General features: G+C 54.6%; 3 protein-coding genes across 5 annotated transcripts; all 3 read left to right on the forward strand.

Moving 5' to 3' along the window:
* Kcna7 (potassium voltage-gated channel subfamily A member 7) lies at nt 1-5,872 on the forward strand. The gene is made up of 2 exons (XM_034489552.2): nt 1-716; nt 3,054-5,872. The coding sequence occupies exons 1-2, from the start codon at nt 159-161 to the stop codon at nt 3,867-3,869; spliced, it is 1,374 nt and encodes a 457-aa protein (XP_034345443.1). The 5' UTR covers nt 1-158; the 3' UTR covers nt 3,870-5,872.
* A 1,489-nt stretch (nt 5,873-7,361) lies between these two features.
* Nucleotides 7,362-10,450, forward strand: Ntf4 (neurotrophin 4). 2 transcript variants are annotated; one of them, XM_034511586.2, is made up of 3 exons: nt 7,362-7,580; nt 8,506-8,626; nt 9,181-10,450. In XM_034511586.2, the coding sequence occupies exon 3, from the start codon at nt 9,192-9,194 to the stop codon at nt 9,822-9,824; it is 633 nt and encodes a 210-aa protein (XP_034367477.1). In that variant the 5' UTR covers nt 7,362-7,580; nt 8,506-8,626; nt 9,181-9,191; the 3' UTR covers nt 9,825-10,450. The 2 variants fall into 2 exon arrangements, with proteins under 2 accessions (XP_034367477.1, XP_034367487.1); XM_034511596.2 differs by lacking the exon at nt 7,362-7,580 and adding an exon at nt 7,651-7,747.
* Nucleotides 10,451-10,599: 149 nt separating this feature from the next.
* On the forward strand, nt 10,600-14,239 carry Saxo3 (stabilizer of axonemal microtubules 3). 2 transcript variants are annotated; one of them, XM_034484533.2, is made up of 5 exons: nt 10,600-12,322; nt 12,506-12,706; nt 12,800-12,964; nt 13,487-13,605; nt 13,812-14,239. In XM_034484533.2, the coding sequence occupies exons 1-5, from the start codon at nt 11,996-11,998 to the stop codon at nt 14,140-14,142; spliced, it is 1,143 nt and encodes a 380-aa protein (XP_034340424.2). In that variant the 5' UTR covers nt 10,600-11,995; the 3' UTR covers nt 14,143-14,239. The 2 variants fall into 2 exon arrangements, with proteins under 2 accessions (XP_034340424.2, XP_076790078.1); XM_076933963.1 differs by having other exon boundaries at nt 13,705-13,985.
* The last annotated feature ends 56 nt before the right edge of the window (nt 14,240-14,295 follow it).

A 14,295-nucleotide genomic window follows, 5' to 3' on the forward strand; every position in this document is an offset into this window, starting at 1 on the left:
AGGGCGCCCCGCGTCCCGCGGGGTAACGCGGCCCCCTCCCCCGCGCCCTGGCCGGACTTTCCAGGCTATTTTTACGCTCGGACACCGGACACCCGGCTGGGGTGGCTGCGGCGTCGGGGCCACACGTCCGTTCACCGGTCGCCCGGGCTGTCCGCGCCATGGAGCCGCGGTGCCCGCCGCCCTGCGGCTGCTGCGAGCGTCTGGTGCTCAATGTGGCCGGGTTGCGCTTCGAGACCCGCGCGCGCACGCTGGGCCGCTTCCCGGACACGCTGCTGGGGGACCCGGTGCGCCGCAGCCGCTTCTACGACGGCGCGCGCCGCGAGTATTTCTTCGACCGACACCGGCCCAGCTTTGATGCGGTGCTCTATTACTATCAGTCCGGTGGCCGGCTGAGACGGCCGGCGCACGTGCCCCTCGACGTCTTCCTGGAGGAGGTGTCCTTCTACGGGCTGGGCGCGGCGGCGCTGGCGCGGCTGCGAGAGGACGAGGGCTGTGCGGTGCCGCCCGAGCGGCCACTGCCCCGCCGCGCCTTTGCGCGCCAGCTCTGGCTGCTCTTCGAATTCCCCGAGAGCTCGCAGGCTGCGCGCGTGCTCGCAGTGGTCTCCGTGCTCGTCATCCTGGTCTCCATCGTGGTCTTTTGCCTCGAGACGCTGCCAGACTTCCGCGAGGACCGCTATGACCCGGGGCTCGCACCGGTAGCGGCTGCTACTGGCCCGGTGAGGGGCGGGGATTTGGGGAGGGCCAGGGCGGGGCCTTGGAAGACCTGGTCAGTCGGAAGGTGTGGCAAGGGGCAGGAGGATGAAAGCTCTTAAAAAAAAAAAAAAAAAAAAAAAAATCAAAGATCTAAGCTCTAAGCAGGGTGCTTCATATGTGAATCCTAGCAAGGAGGTCCAGACAGAACGATCGCCACGGGCTGAAGTTACTGTACGGTCTGGGTTACTGTACGAGACAGTCGGCCTCGAAACAGCCAGTGACTTGAGGATTTGCCTTAGAGGTAGACATCCTGTCCAGAATTCCCCAGGTGCCTGTCTCAGTGGTAGATCATCTGCATTGAATCACAAAGTGACTTGGGGGTTATGTGGTTCAGAACTCCTCTATAGTGAGGGAGAGACCTGGAGAGATGGCTACGCAATAAAGAGACTGCTCTCCCAGCTGACCTAGGTTCAATTCCCAGCACCCACAGAATGGCTCATAACATCTGTATGTAACTCCAGTTCCAGGGGATCCAATGCCCTCTTCTGGCCGCCTTGAACGAACACCAAGGCACACACATGGTGCATATATGTGTATGTGTATGTGTGTGTGTGTGTGTGTGTATGTGTATGTGTGTGTGTGTGTGTGTGTGTGTGTGTGTATGTGTATGTGTGTGTGTGTGTGTGTGTATGTGTATGTGTGTGTGTGTGTGTATGTGTGTGTGTGTGTGTGTGTGTGTGTGTATGTGTATGTGTGTGTGTGTGTGTGTGTGTGTGTGTATGTGTATGTGTATGTGTATGTGTATGTGTATGTGTATGTGTATGTGTAGGCAAACCATCCATTCACATAAAATAAGTTCTAAAAAGAAGAAAGCCGGGCAGTGGTGGCGCACGCCTTTAATCCCAGCACTTGGGAGGCAGAGGCAGGCAGATTTCTGAGTTCGAGGTCAGCCTGGTCTACAGAGTGAGTTCCAGGACAGCCAGGGCTACACAGAGAAACTCTGTCTTGAAAAACAAAACAAACAAAAAACAAAAACAAAAAAAAAGAGAGAGAGAGAGAGAGAAAAGAAAGAAAAAGAAGACCAAAGAAGAAGAATGAATGAATGAATGAATGAATCCCCAGTGAGGCTTGAGATGTGGATCAATAGGGAGCAACTTGCCAAACATATGCAAGGCCCTGAGTTCCATCCTTAGCTGTGAGAACTGAACGTGTGAGGCCAAAGACACAAACAGACTGCAGTGTCAGTGCATCTGGCAGAGAACTAGGAAAGATAGATGGTCAGGCAGGGCTGTCAGGAAACTGGAACATGGTAGGTTGAGGTTAGGACTGAGGGCAGAGGTAGCAACAGGAGTTTGCACAGAATCAGACAGGGGCGTGGAGCTGAGGGCCATACAGCAAAAACTTTAACCATTCGGAACTGTTACCTACTGTCTGGTCTGGGCTGAAGGCAGCAGGGAAGAGCATGAGGAAGGCAGAACCAGAGCAGGACCCCCCCTCCCCCCCCCGCCCTTGGAGCTTCGATCTTCCTGATCACCCATGAGATCAGGGGTTTCCACTAGCGAAAGAGCGGGACTGTATTTTGGCTACATCCATTTTTTTTTTTTTAATTATACACATGTGAAAAGATAAACAGGTCTGACTATGTAGCCCAGGGTGGCCCAGACTTGCTATGTAGACCAAGACTAGACTTAAACTCACAGAGATCCAACTGCTCTGCCTTCTGAGTGCTGGTGTTGAAGGTGACAACCACAACAATTGACCCTGTTTTAATCTCTGAGGTACTGTGATACAACCCAGGGCATCAGGCAAACAGTCCACCACAGATCCAAGCCTGCAGACCTTCACTGGCTGATGGTAGATAGGAGTGCTACCTTTGAACCACACCACCACACCTCCTTGGGGGAATCTAGTTAGAAACTGCTATCACTGAGTCACACCCCAGCCCCCCTCTCTGGGACCTTCAGAACAGGACTCTACCCTTTGAGCCACACCCTGAGCCCCTCACAGAGGGGCTCCAGGCAGGATCTTTGCCAATGAACTCCACCCCCAACCTTCTTTTCACTTTGTATTTTGAGACTGTCTCATTAGTTGTCCAGATCTGCCTTGAAATGACTTGTCCTGCCTCAGGCTCCTGAGTGGAATGACAGACTTGTGTCCCAGGCCCAGGAGACACCACCTTTTCTGCACACAGGTCTGAAGACCAGACATTCAGCTCTCCAAAGGCAGTCAGTCGCTGGGGTCTTGAGTTGTGTAGGACAGTGAGATAACCCCTCAGGAACACTAATACTGCTACTGTCATATTGAAACAATGACTAGAGGTGTCAGCCTGGCTCCCTGACCCCTTTCTGTCCCCTCTGCAGTTCCTTGCTCGACCGAATGGCTCCAGTCCCGTGCCAGGAACTCCTCTCCGACAGCCCTTCAACGATCCATTCTTTGTGGTGGAGACCCTGTGTATCTGCTGGTTCTCCTTTGAGCTGCTGGTGCGTCTGGCAGCCTGCCCAAGCAAGGCTGTATTTTTCAAGAATGTGATGAACCTTATTGACTTCGTGGCCATCCTGCCTTACTTTGTGGCCCTAGGCACGGAGTTAGCACGGCAGCGGGGTGTGGGCCAGCCAGCTATGTCCCTGGCCATCCTAAGGGTCATCCGATTGGTACGTGTTTTCCGCATCTTCAAGCTATCCAGGCATTCAAAGGGCCTACAGATCTTGGGTCAGACACTGCGGGCTTCTATGCGTGAGCTAGGTCTCCTCATCTTCTTCCTCTTCATTGGCGTGGTCCTTTTTTCCAGTGCAGTCTACTTTGCTGAAGTGGACCGGGAAGACACCCATTTCACCAGCATCCCGGAGTCCTTTTGGTGGGCAGTGGTCACTATGACCACGGTCGGCTATGGGGACATGGCACCTGTCACTGTGGGTGGCAAAATCGTGGGCTCTCTGTGTGCCATTGCCGGCGTGCTCACCATCTCTCTGCCTGTGCCTGTCATTGTCTCTAACTTTAGCTACTTTTACCACCGGGAGACAGAGGGTGAGGAGGCAGGGATGTACAGCCATGTGGACACACAGCCCTGCGGTACTCTGGAGGGCAAGGCTAATGGGGGGCTGGTGGACTCTGAGGTGCCTGAACTCCTCCCACCACTCTGGCCTCCTGCTGGAAAACACATGGTGACTGAGGTGTAAGGGATGGCTGGGGTCTCCAGGAAGCAGTGGGGTGGGAGGGAAGAGGGAAGGCAGGGTCAGGTGCTGCGTTAAGGACTAAGGTGGTAATGAAAGGGTACAGAACCTGAATCTAAAGGCATGTCACATGGTAGCTCCTAGGGGGACCTTATGTGACATGAGTGGTCAGGATTTGGGTTGCATCCAGGGCTTCCCCCATTGGTTGTGCAATGTTGCAGAGTTGTACAAATCCCCAAGGGCCCTATGGGTAGCACTGTAAGAGGCTTGCTCATATATTGTGAGTTTTCTAGGTGTCTGTGGGGTCCCACTGGGGGCAAGTGTGGTCTCGTTCAAGTGTATGAGAAGTAGTTATGGAGCTTCGAGTCCTTTTGGGCCAAGTTGGCTCCTGTAGGTGAGGAGCACCAGGCAGTGGTGGCGCATGCCTTTAATCCCAGCACTTGGGAGGCAGAGGCAGGCGGATTTCTGAGTTCAAGGCCAGCCTGGTCTACAGAGTGAGTTCCAGGACAGCCAGGGCTACACAGAGAAACCCTGTCTCGAAAAAAAGACAAAAAACAAAACAACAACAACAACAAAAGAGTGAGCCTGTGGCTACACGGTCACACAGAGAAGTTATGTGGAGATACATAGCAGATTGTATGGATTCCTGTTTGTGTTTCTCCTAGGACTCAAGTTACTTTAGATTCTGTGGACTCTGGAGTCTTGCAGACAGAATTCGATCACTCTGGGTTAGATAGAAGGAGGCAGAGACTCGGAGAGAGGGACAGAGACCCAAGCCACAGTTCTCTGTGTTGTACAGGGTTATAGGGCTGGAACCGTTCTAGGGCCGTGCAAAGCTGAGATGTGTGACCACATGAGTCTCCTTATAGTTGAGTCTGATGACTTCTTTGGTCTCGTGGGACCATGCTGACTCATGTCACTATGAGTCCTGTGGAAATGTTGGTTGAATTTGATTGTATGTGAGGGCCGTAGGGCTGTAGGGCCATTTTAAGTAGTTAGCATCAGGATCCAAGGGCCACAGCACAGATAAAGCTAACTGCAAGGGAGCAAGCACGGCACGTGGATGTGGCCCACTGAACAAGCTTGCTTAGAGATATGCACTGTACAGGTGGTCGTTGCTGTCTCCCTGGGCTCCCTCTGCCCCAAACACCTGGACAGACTGTGGGAACTAGTAGTCTTCTTACTTTGCTCATGGGGGACCCACTTCTATGTTGTCTCATGCTGTAGTACAGAGATTCAGAGGCTGGAGCCATAAGGAAGGAAAACACAGTAGGGGAAGAGTCGGTACTTGGAAAAGATGTGGCAGGGGACAGAGATCTAGAAAGAGAGGGAAGGAGGGAGAGACAGAGAGGAGAAAGAAATCAATAATGAAGATGGACAACCAGTGATGGATGTTAGACATGCAGAAAGAGGAAGAGATGCATGATGGGGGTGGGGAGACCTGGAGCCCCAAGGGCCATCCTGTGAATCATAACAGACTCTAAGGCGTGGCGTCAGCATCCCTCACAGCCAAGGAAGGTCACCACACTCCTGGAGCTGCTCAGTGTTTCCTAGGACAGAAACCCAAGGCTGTAAAGTGCTTCAGCTTCCCCCAAGGTCACCCAGCACGTCATAGGACCAGGGCTGGTGTCAGGTGGCCTACCTGTGACACCCCCACAACTTCTGGTGTGCAGGTATTGCCCGAGGCCACTGATCCTGTGTCTTTTGTTTCCATCCTTTGAAACAGGGCCCCTCTATGTAATATTGGCTGTCCTGGAACTCACTCTGTACACCAGGCTGGCCTTGAATTCACAGAGCTCCTCCTGTTTCTGCCTCCTGTGTGCTGGGATTAAAGCTGTGGGGGGGTCACCATGTCTGGAAAGACCCTGCCTCTTCTAGAGGAGGAAGCTGATATTGGAGGGAACAGTATCACCCTAAGCTCCAGGGAAACATTTTTGCCGTTTTCTGGGACTGAGAGACATTTTGGGGAGCAGGAGAGGTTACAACCACTAATAAGAGTTCAAGGTATTTGACTGGCATTCACTTATTAAAACCTGTTTACCGGTGCCTAGTGTTGAGTTATTCTTGATAACGATATCATCTACTTTAGTCATATGAACTCTTGCTTAAGGCTTGAGGGTGAAGCATCTTAGAGGGGCTGCCAGGAGGGTTTGGCACCTCTGAACCATCTAAGCCGTAAGCCATCAGGGAAAGGACGTGAGGGGAGAGGAAGGAGAGATGGTAGCAAGGGTGTGACAGTGATAGACATGACAGAATCTCAGGGTGGGCCCTTCACTCCAACAGACCCACTGTCACAGAATTGGAGACAGATCTGCCCAGGGACCAAAGACAGATGTAGGACACAGACTCTATCACAGAATACAGGGAAGAGGTGCTGGGGCAGAGGAGGAAGCATGCCCTGGAGAGATGACAGATGCCCAGAGAGCAGGGAGACCAGGAGAGGGGATGGGGGAGGGGAAAGAGGAAGGGAGAGAGAGAGAGAGAGAGAGAGAGAGAGAGAGAGAGAGAGAGAGAGAGAGAATGAATAAAAGATCAAGACAAGAGACAGAATTTCCTTCTCTGTAGACTTCTCCCTTGATGTCCAGAGTTGGAATCCCTTGGTAGGAATGGGCCAGGTCAGGAAAGAATGAAAGGTCAGAGAGGTGACCCAAATGGACACCCAGACTAGGAAGTGTCTCATCCAGTAAACAACCTGAGTGGGGTCTGAGTCACCATGCATGGCTGGGATGGCACCTTGAGGGGAACACCCTAATCTGGGGACACCCTTCCTGCTACTTTGCCATGCTATATTTAGGTTGGGGCGATGGGTGCTGGGTGACCCCCCCAAAGGCAAGTGTCAGCTTTCCTCCTAAATATAGCTCAGGGGTAGGGGAACTAGAGTCCCAGAGTAGGGGCATGGCAGAGCAAAGGGCCCTGCCACCCAAGAGCCCGTCTGCTGCAGAGACACCCTGCTTGAGGTCTCTCCAGCATCCTGCCTTTCTTTCTGAGGTCCACTCCTTGGGGTGTTTTCTTCCTGTCTCTCTGTCTCTCTGGCTGGGTTTTTGAACCCCTGTGTCTTATGGTCACAGCTGGCTGTTTCGCTAGGCAGGTCACAGTTCTGAAAGCCCATCATGGTCTCCTCACTCTAATTACCTTGAAGTTTTCTTATCCACTTCAATACTTCCTGGTCCCCGGCCAAGAAATTCCAGGATAGAAGACTATGTGGGGGAGCCCGGACAGTCACTGTCTCCAGGCATTGGGCCTTATCACTGCACAAGCCCAGCTGGCTAATGTCTGGCTGGGAGACCCAGGAGGGGAGACAGGAGCGGAGGGTGGGAACCTGCACTAGACACCATAGCAATCTCAGGCCTGAGTCCGGGTTTGAATGGAAGGGCTGAGCTTCTGAACACTGGGTCTAAGGGGAGCCTGGACCCCTAAGTCTGAGGGAAGAGTGGCGGGGTGTGGACCCCAGTGTCTGATGGAGGAGGGTTGCAGCCTAGACTTCTAGAGCTGAAGTGGCCAAGGCCAGGCTTCCGAGGTGCCGGCCCGCGCGTGCTAGGCGGGATCCGCCGCCCCTCCTCCGCCGTCGGGCGCCGCCCCGCCTCCTCCCAGACCCAGGCCCTCCCCAGCGCAAACGGCGAGCAGCCGGCGAGCAGCGGGCGTCCGAGCCGCCAGCGAGCCGGAGGAGGAGCCGCAGCGGCGCCAGGGGCAGCCGGGGAGCAGAGAAGGGCGCCCCAGGTAAGAGCTCCGCGCCTCCTCTGGCACATTCCACGGTCCCGGTCGCCCGGCCCCCGGGTAGGGAGGGACGGGGGCGGGGCCGACAGGGGCGGGGTTTGGCGGAGGAAACTGAGGCAGGACGGAAGTCTCCCAGAGGTGGAGCGGATCCCCTTCCAACCGACTCAGGAGTAGGGATCCCCAGCCCAATTTTCCTGGATGTGGAAGCAGGGAATCTCCATTTATGAACACCTTGGAGGAGGGGCCACAACCCTACAATTTTTGGGTCTGAGGGAGGAGGCGTCTGGAGTCCAAGAAACTTAGTCTGCAGGAGGAGGCATCTGGGGAACCAGGTCACCTTCCCTGAGGGAGGATGGTTCAGGAGCCTTGGGCCCCTGGGTCTGAGGAAGGAGACAGCTGTGGACCTGGACACAGTCTGAGGGAGGAGGGAGCGGGCACCGGTGCTCCCTGTAGTGGTTTGGTAAACCTCTGCCCCTGATCACACTCAACACTTCCCATTCCCCCACCTCGGAGCCTGGCCAGCCAGACACTCCAGGTATGCGCAGTCGGAGTCTTGGGCGGGCCCTGGCCTGTCCTGCGAGGAGCGAACATTCCAGGAAGCAGCCTCAGGGACCCAGAGCGTGGGCCGGCGGGGACCCGGGTGTCCAGGCCAGCCCCACCCCCGCTGCGTTTAGTGGAGGAACGGGAGGAGGGGATGTAATCTCTTCCAGTTGCCTCACCTGCCCCTCCTCTCTGCTCCCCCCATCTGCTTCCCATCCCTCCAAAACTGTCACCTGCACAGGGAGGGAGGAGGGGCCCTCTGGAGGTGGGCGGGGCCTCTACTCCAAGGTACCCTAGGTTTTGAAAGACTCTGGATAGGGTGGCTTTTTATGGAGAGGTCGCGCCCTTCCCCCATCTACCTATATAACTGCTTTCCTTTCTCCCACAGGTGGGTGCCCCCTTCCTCTCCTGAGATGTCAGGGAGGAGACTACCTGTATCCTACACAGGGGCCCCACACAGCCTGGGGGCCCCCATCCCCAGAGTGAGGCCGTGGAGGTGCTGTTGACAGGTCTGGTATTCATTCACCGGCTGCTTTCCAGTCCTGGGCCAGCTTCTAGAATGTTCTAGTCTCGCCACCTCTCTCCCAGCAGCCAAGTCAGTCTCACACGCAGGGAAGTCAAGGCCATGAAAACGGCAGGATTCGAGGGCTCCTCCAGGTTATAGGAACACGAGGGACAAGTGACAATGCTCAGACTTCAGATCTTACCCATGCCGCTTCTGTGTGACCCGGCAGAAAGCATTTCTCCTTGTGTTTGACTGTACAGCCCTGGCTGGCATGGAACTCATGCAAAGGGGACAGGCCTCAAACTTGTGGCCATCTTCCTGCCTCTGCCTCCTGGTTGCTGAGGGGTGCATTACCACACCCAGTTTTGCCTATTCCATTAACTGAATGCTTATTACTAACCTAAACGTTAAGCACTCCATGAGTTCCAGAGCATGAGGTACCCCTAAGGCCCTCCCGTAGTCTGCCAAGCTGACATTTACCCTCGGGTGGGGCAGGAGGAGGGGTCCCATTACTCAGGTGTCTTCCTTCTCCTCTAACAACAGTCTCTCCATCTTCAGGTGTGCAAGCCATGCTCCCTCGCCACTCCTGCTCGCTCCTTCTTTTCCTTTTCCTCTTCCCCAGCGTCCCCATGGAGCCCCAACCCCCATCCTCCACCCTGCCACCATTTCTGGCCCCTGAGTGGGACCTCTTGTCTCCCCGAGTGGCTCTGTCAAGGGGCGCCCCTGCCGGGCCCCCTCTCCTCTTCCTGCTGGAGGCCGGGGCCTATGGGGAGCCGGCAGGAGCCCCAGCCAACCGCAGCCGGCGCGGGGTGAGTGAGACGACGGCACCTGCAAGCCGCCGGGGTGAGCTGGCAGTGTGCGACGCAGTGAGTGGCTGGGTGACCGACCGGCGGACAGCTGTGGACTTGCGTGGGCGCGAGGTGGAGGTGCTGGGCGAGGTGCCTGCGGCAGGTGGCAGTCCCCTGCGTCAGTACTTCTTCGAGACGCGCTGCAAGGCCGAAAGCGCTGGGGAAGGTGGCCCAGGTGTGGGCGGAGGGGGTTGTCGCGGCGTGGATCGGAGGCACTGGCTCTCAGAATGCAAGGCTAAGCAGTCCTATGTGCGGGCGTTGACTGCAGACTCCCAGGGCCGCGTGGGCTGGCGCTGGATTCGGATCGACACAGCTTGCGTCTGCACGCTCCTCAGCCGAACAGGCCGGGCCTGAGGTCCAGGCTTGGGAACTGCCCAGGTTGAGGGAGAAAAAAAAAAAACAAAAAAAAACAAAAACAAAAGCAAAAAACAGCTGGATGCTGAAAGGACCACAGGGGTAGCCCGCTGCTCTACTGTGCCTTCTGACTGGGAACTGAAATAACCACAGAATCAAATCCCTCTCATTTTAAAAGCTCAGTCCGTGTGGAATGTATGATGGAACCAAATGGGGGTTCAAGTGATGAATAGGAGTTCTCCCAGAGGAACTTGACATTAATAATAATAGCCAATGTTTACTATTTACTGTTTATCAGACCTAATATATGACTGTTAACCATTTTAACATCAGAGGACCCTGGCTCACCCTGGCAAGAGGAACGAGGAAAGAAAACGTGATGCATGAGCCGGGGCTAGACCTGGATCGGTAGGCTGTTTCTGGTTGCTTAGCATGCACACAGTCCTGGGCTCTAACTTGAGCACCACATCATAAACCATGCACGGTGGTACCCATCTGCAGTGCCAGTACTTAGGAGGTAAAGGCAGATAGATCAGGAGTTCATGGCCATCCTTAGCTACAAAGGGAGTTTGAAGCCAGCCTTGTCTATATGGGAATCTATCTGAATAAAATAAAAAGCCTGGGTCTGGGTGTTGTGATATGTATCTGTAATCCTAGTACTTGAGAAGTTGCAGACAGAAGATTGCCTGAAGGTCCAGGGCAGCCTGGGCTACATAAACTGTTCTGTCTGGGGCAAGGGCAAATGGGTCAGGTGGGAAAGCGATGGAAGCAATTGGTCCCAGAACGGTGAGGATGTGATCAGGGAAAGGCACTGAGTTCCCGGGAGCCTAGGCTCACCAGAGAAGTCTGACCTGGCCAAGGCACACAAGCATCCTGCTTTGAGTACTGAGCCCAACCACCCAAGGAGCAGAAGCAAGCATGCATACCTCACATCCAGAGTGGCCCCTAATCTTTTTTGTTCAGCTCTAATCTGGAGACAGAGTCTCCTCATGCAGCTCATTGGAGGGTGGACCTTGAACTTTTTTTTTTTTTTTTTCTTCAAGACAGGGTTTCTCTGTGCAGCCCTGGCTGTTCTGGAACTCACTCTGTAGACCAGGCTGGCCTCAAACTCAGAGATCTGCCTGTCTTCACCTCCCCAATGCTGGCATTAAAGGCTTACATCACCACTGTGTGGCTAGGCCTTGAATTTATCTTCTGCCTCCCAAGTGCTGGCATTAAAGTGTATGCAGTGCTGGGGATGGAGTCCAGGACTTCCTGGGTGCTAGGCAGGCACTCCATCATCTGAACCACACCCACCACCTTTTTTAATGCTTTGGAACCCATTCTCATGAAACTCAGGCTGGCCTAGAACTGGAATGTTGCTGAGGATGACCTTCATCTTTTCTCTTTTTTTTTTAAATTGTCTTTAATTTTATGTGTATCGAGTGTTTTGCCTGCATGCATGGATGTCGGCATGCATGGGTGTCTGCAGCAGCTACAAGAATATTGAATCCCCTTGGGCCTGGAGTTAAAGATGGTTGTGAGGCACTAAGTGGGTGCTGAGAACTGAACCTGGGAACCCCTGATACATTTTTTTCCAGCCCCGACCTTAATTTCTTGAGTGCTGAGATCACGAGTGTGTGCACTCACTTGGGAGACAGGGTCTCTCTAGAATAGATGGTAACTCTTGAGCCTCAGCCTCCTTAGTGTTGGAGAAACGGGCCTAGGACACCACAGGAGGGTGGATAAAGGCCAGCTCCCACCCTGCGTGAGACTGGACCACTTGCCTGGCAGAATCCACCCCTGATGCTCTGAGGGTGGCCCTCTTCCCACCCTCTAACCTCCTCCCACTCTCTCTGACTTTCCATCTCTTTTCTGTGAGTGAGGAGCTCATGCTCCCCCCATCCCTATTCTAAGTGTTTCCTGGTGTATTTCTTTCCCTCAGTCTCCCCAGCCCCCATACCCAGGTGGAAGTTTTCAACCAAATGAAAGGCAGGCAGGACTGGGGACGCTCAGCCTTCATGGAAAAGAGCTGTCTGGAAACTGTTACCCCGAGGTGGGCAGGCCTGGCAACCGAGAGCCAGGGGCCCTATGAGAAAGGGGCGTTTAGTTCCTCTCCCCGAGTCAGCCTGTCTCTGTCTGTCTGCTGTGTCCCCTCCCCCGAACTCCATTAGGAGTCTCCACCTTTCCCTATGTATCTGTGTGTCCTTTTGGGGCCTTCCATCCTCTTCTCTAAAAGTCCTAGTTGGGGTTCCCCTAACCGTCCACACGCCATTGGCTGGGTTCAGAGTGGGCAGGTTCTGTTACCAGGGGCAACGGCCACAACAAGCCGGTTTCTTGGCTTCCCAGAGAGGGTGAGGACCATGGCAGGTCGGACCCTAGCTCTGCGATATGGGCCCCCTTGGTCCTCCATTTCTGAAACGGAGGTGGTTGGAAACTGGCCCAATTGGCATCTCACCAGCAGCGGGGTCGCCCACCACAGGGTCCCACTGGCGTCCTTCCCTCCGCTTACTCTACAGGTAAGAGGGTGGAGAATGAGACGTAGAGAAAGAGGGCAGTTCACAAACTTGTGTGCCAGGAGGAAAGAGGACTAGGGTTAGATTCCTGGAAGGTGGAGGGGTCTGGGAGCCCAGGAGTTGGAGGATTTTTTAGGAAAGGGGATGGTTTCTTGGGTCGTTTGGCTGAACTATATGACTTCTCAGTCTCCAGACAAGGTGCCCCTGCCTGCAGCCTTGAAGCAGGACCCACACATCTGGGCTTTTGACGAGGTCATCAGCAGATGGGAGACCACCTCAGGCTCAGCACACACCCCCAAGTCACGCCATGGCCCCTGTGCTCAGCCCAGGGCTCCAGAGCATGAGGACCCCAGGCGGACACTAGGCATCAAGTCTTTGGCAGAAAAGGTAGGGTTCTGGGATCCAGCAGTCTGAGGGTGAGAGGGTTGGACACTGGAACCCTTCTCCCTCACCTTGAATCTTGGGGCTCCCTTCTTGTAGCTAAGAAGACATGAGGGTCGGGGTGTCCCCCTGACCACAAAATACCAGATCAGCGAGACGAAGGCACAGTACAAGGGCTGGCCAGATCTGGATCAGAGCGACCCCCTCTTTGTGGAGCCCCAATCCCTGGAGCTCATTGACCACCATCGCGGGGGACCTTCTCAGGTAAAGTGGGCTACATGGGCACCGCAGGAAGGAGCCTAGGCTGTCCAAGAGAGTTAAGGACCAGACTGGGCTGCTGGGCTGAAGGAAGCTTGCATTCTATGAGGCAGCTAGAAGGTATTGGATTGGGAACCAGGGTACTGAGTCTTGAACTGTGGGGGAGAGCTGGAAGGTTCTTCTTGAAGCTGTGGGCTGCTGGTGCAATGAGCTAAGTTAGGTAGTTGCTCCCTAGAGATGCACTAGAATACTCTGAGACAAGTTTGGGTTAGCAGATGAAAATTAGGTTTACTTGGCAAGAAGCAGTCAAGTGGAATTGTCATCCAAGATGTACTTAGTGCCCAGTGTCAGGGTAACGGTTTTGAGTGGGAAACTAGAAAGGGGTATGGCTGTGGAAGGAGTTTGGGTTCTTGGCCACTGTTTGGATAGGGCACAGGGTTTGAGGCACTAAGACTAGTTGTGTGTGTGTGTGTGTCAACGGCTTTGAACCAATCTTTTTTGTTCACTTCCTTTCCCAATATTCCTCAGGCCCTAGTCCCCTGGACGAGGAACCCCGAGTTGGCTGGCCGACCCTTCACAGTGAACAAGATGGGTGTCCTAGATCGGCTCCAACCCTATGTGACCACTTCTGCATGTGACTTTACAAGGTGAGTCTGTGCCCAGCAGGTGCTGGTGAGCAAACCCTTCTTGGCAGTTCCAACTATATATGCAGAAACCACAGTACTGACCCAAACTGAACTCTTCAGCTCCTCAGAGCTTCTTCCAAGGCAGCAAGAAACCATTTCTAGGCCCTTGAGTCCCCTGGAATCCGAACTCTGTTCTTGGACCTACTTACCTGCTGCCCCGCCCACAGGAAGTTGTCTGGATATCCCTACCAGAAATCGGTGATGGGCCAGAGCTTGCCAAAGAAGGCATCCCGCCATGAGCTGGAAAGTCCACCGAGGATGCGCCCAGCCCGTGCGCGCCCATCGCAACCGGTCGTGCCGTACCTGGGAGCCCTGTCTCTGACCCGGGAGTCCTACGGACCCTTGGTGCACCCGCTCCGTAGGATGGACCGCTTTTGCCCAGTAGACGCACCCTGGGTCGGCCCCCACCGGAAGCCGGTGGCAGGCCTCTACAGTGTACCCAAGGCCTACTGCACTGAGAATTCCCGCTATGGGAGTGCCAAGGCGGAGCTGGTGTGAGCGTGTGAAGCCCACCCACCACGCAAACTCCAGCATTGAATTTGTGGGCGGGCCAACCCGGACACACCCCTTACTTCAAGAAGTTTTATACCCAAAACCACACCCATTTTTGGACCTAATCCAGGCATCCTGATTAAGGGGCTGGGCGAGAGG

The sequence above is a fragment of the Arvicanthis niloticus genome, chromosome 1 (genome assembly GCF_011762505.2).
Source record: "Arvicanthis niloticus isolate mArvNil1 chromosome 1, mArvNil1.pat.X, whole genome shotgun sequence".
Classification (NCBI taxonomy): domain Eukaryota; kingdom Metazoa; phylum Chordata; class Mammalia; order Rodentia; family Muridae; genus Arvicanthis; species Arvicanthis niloticus.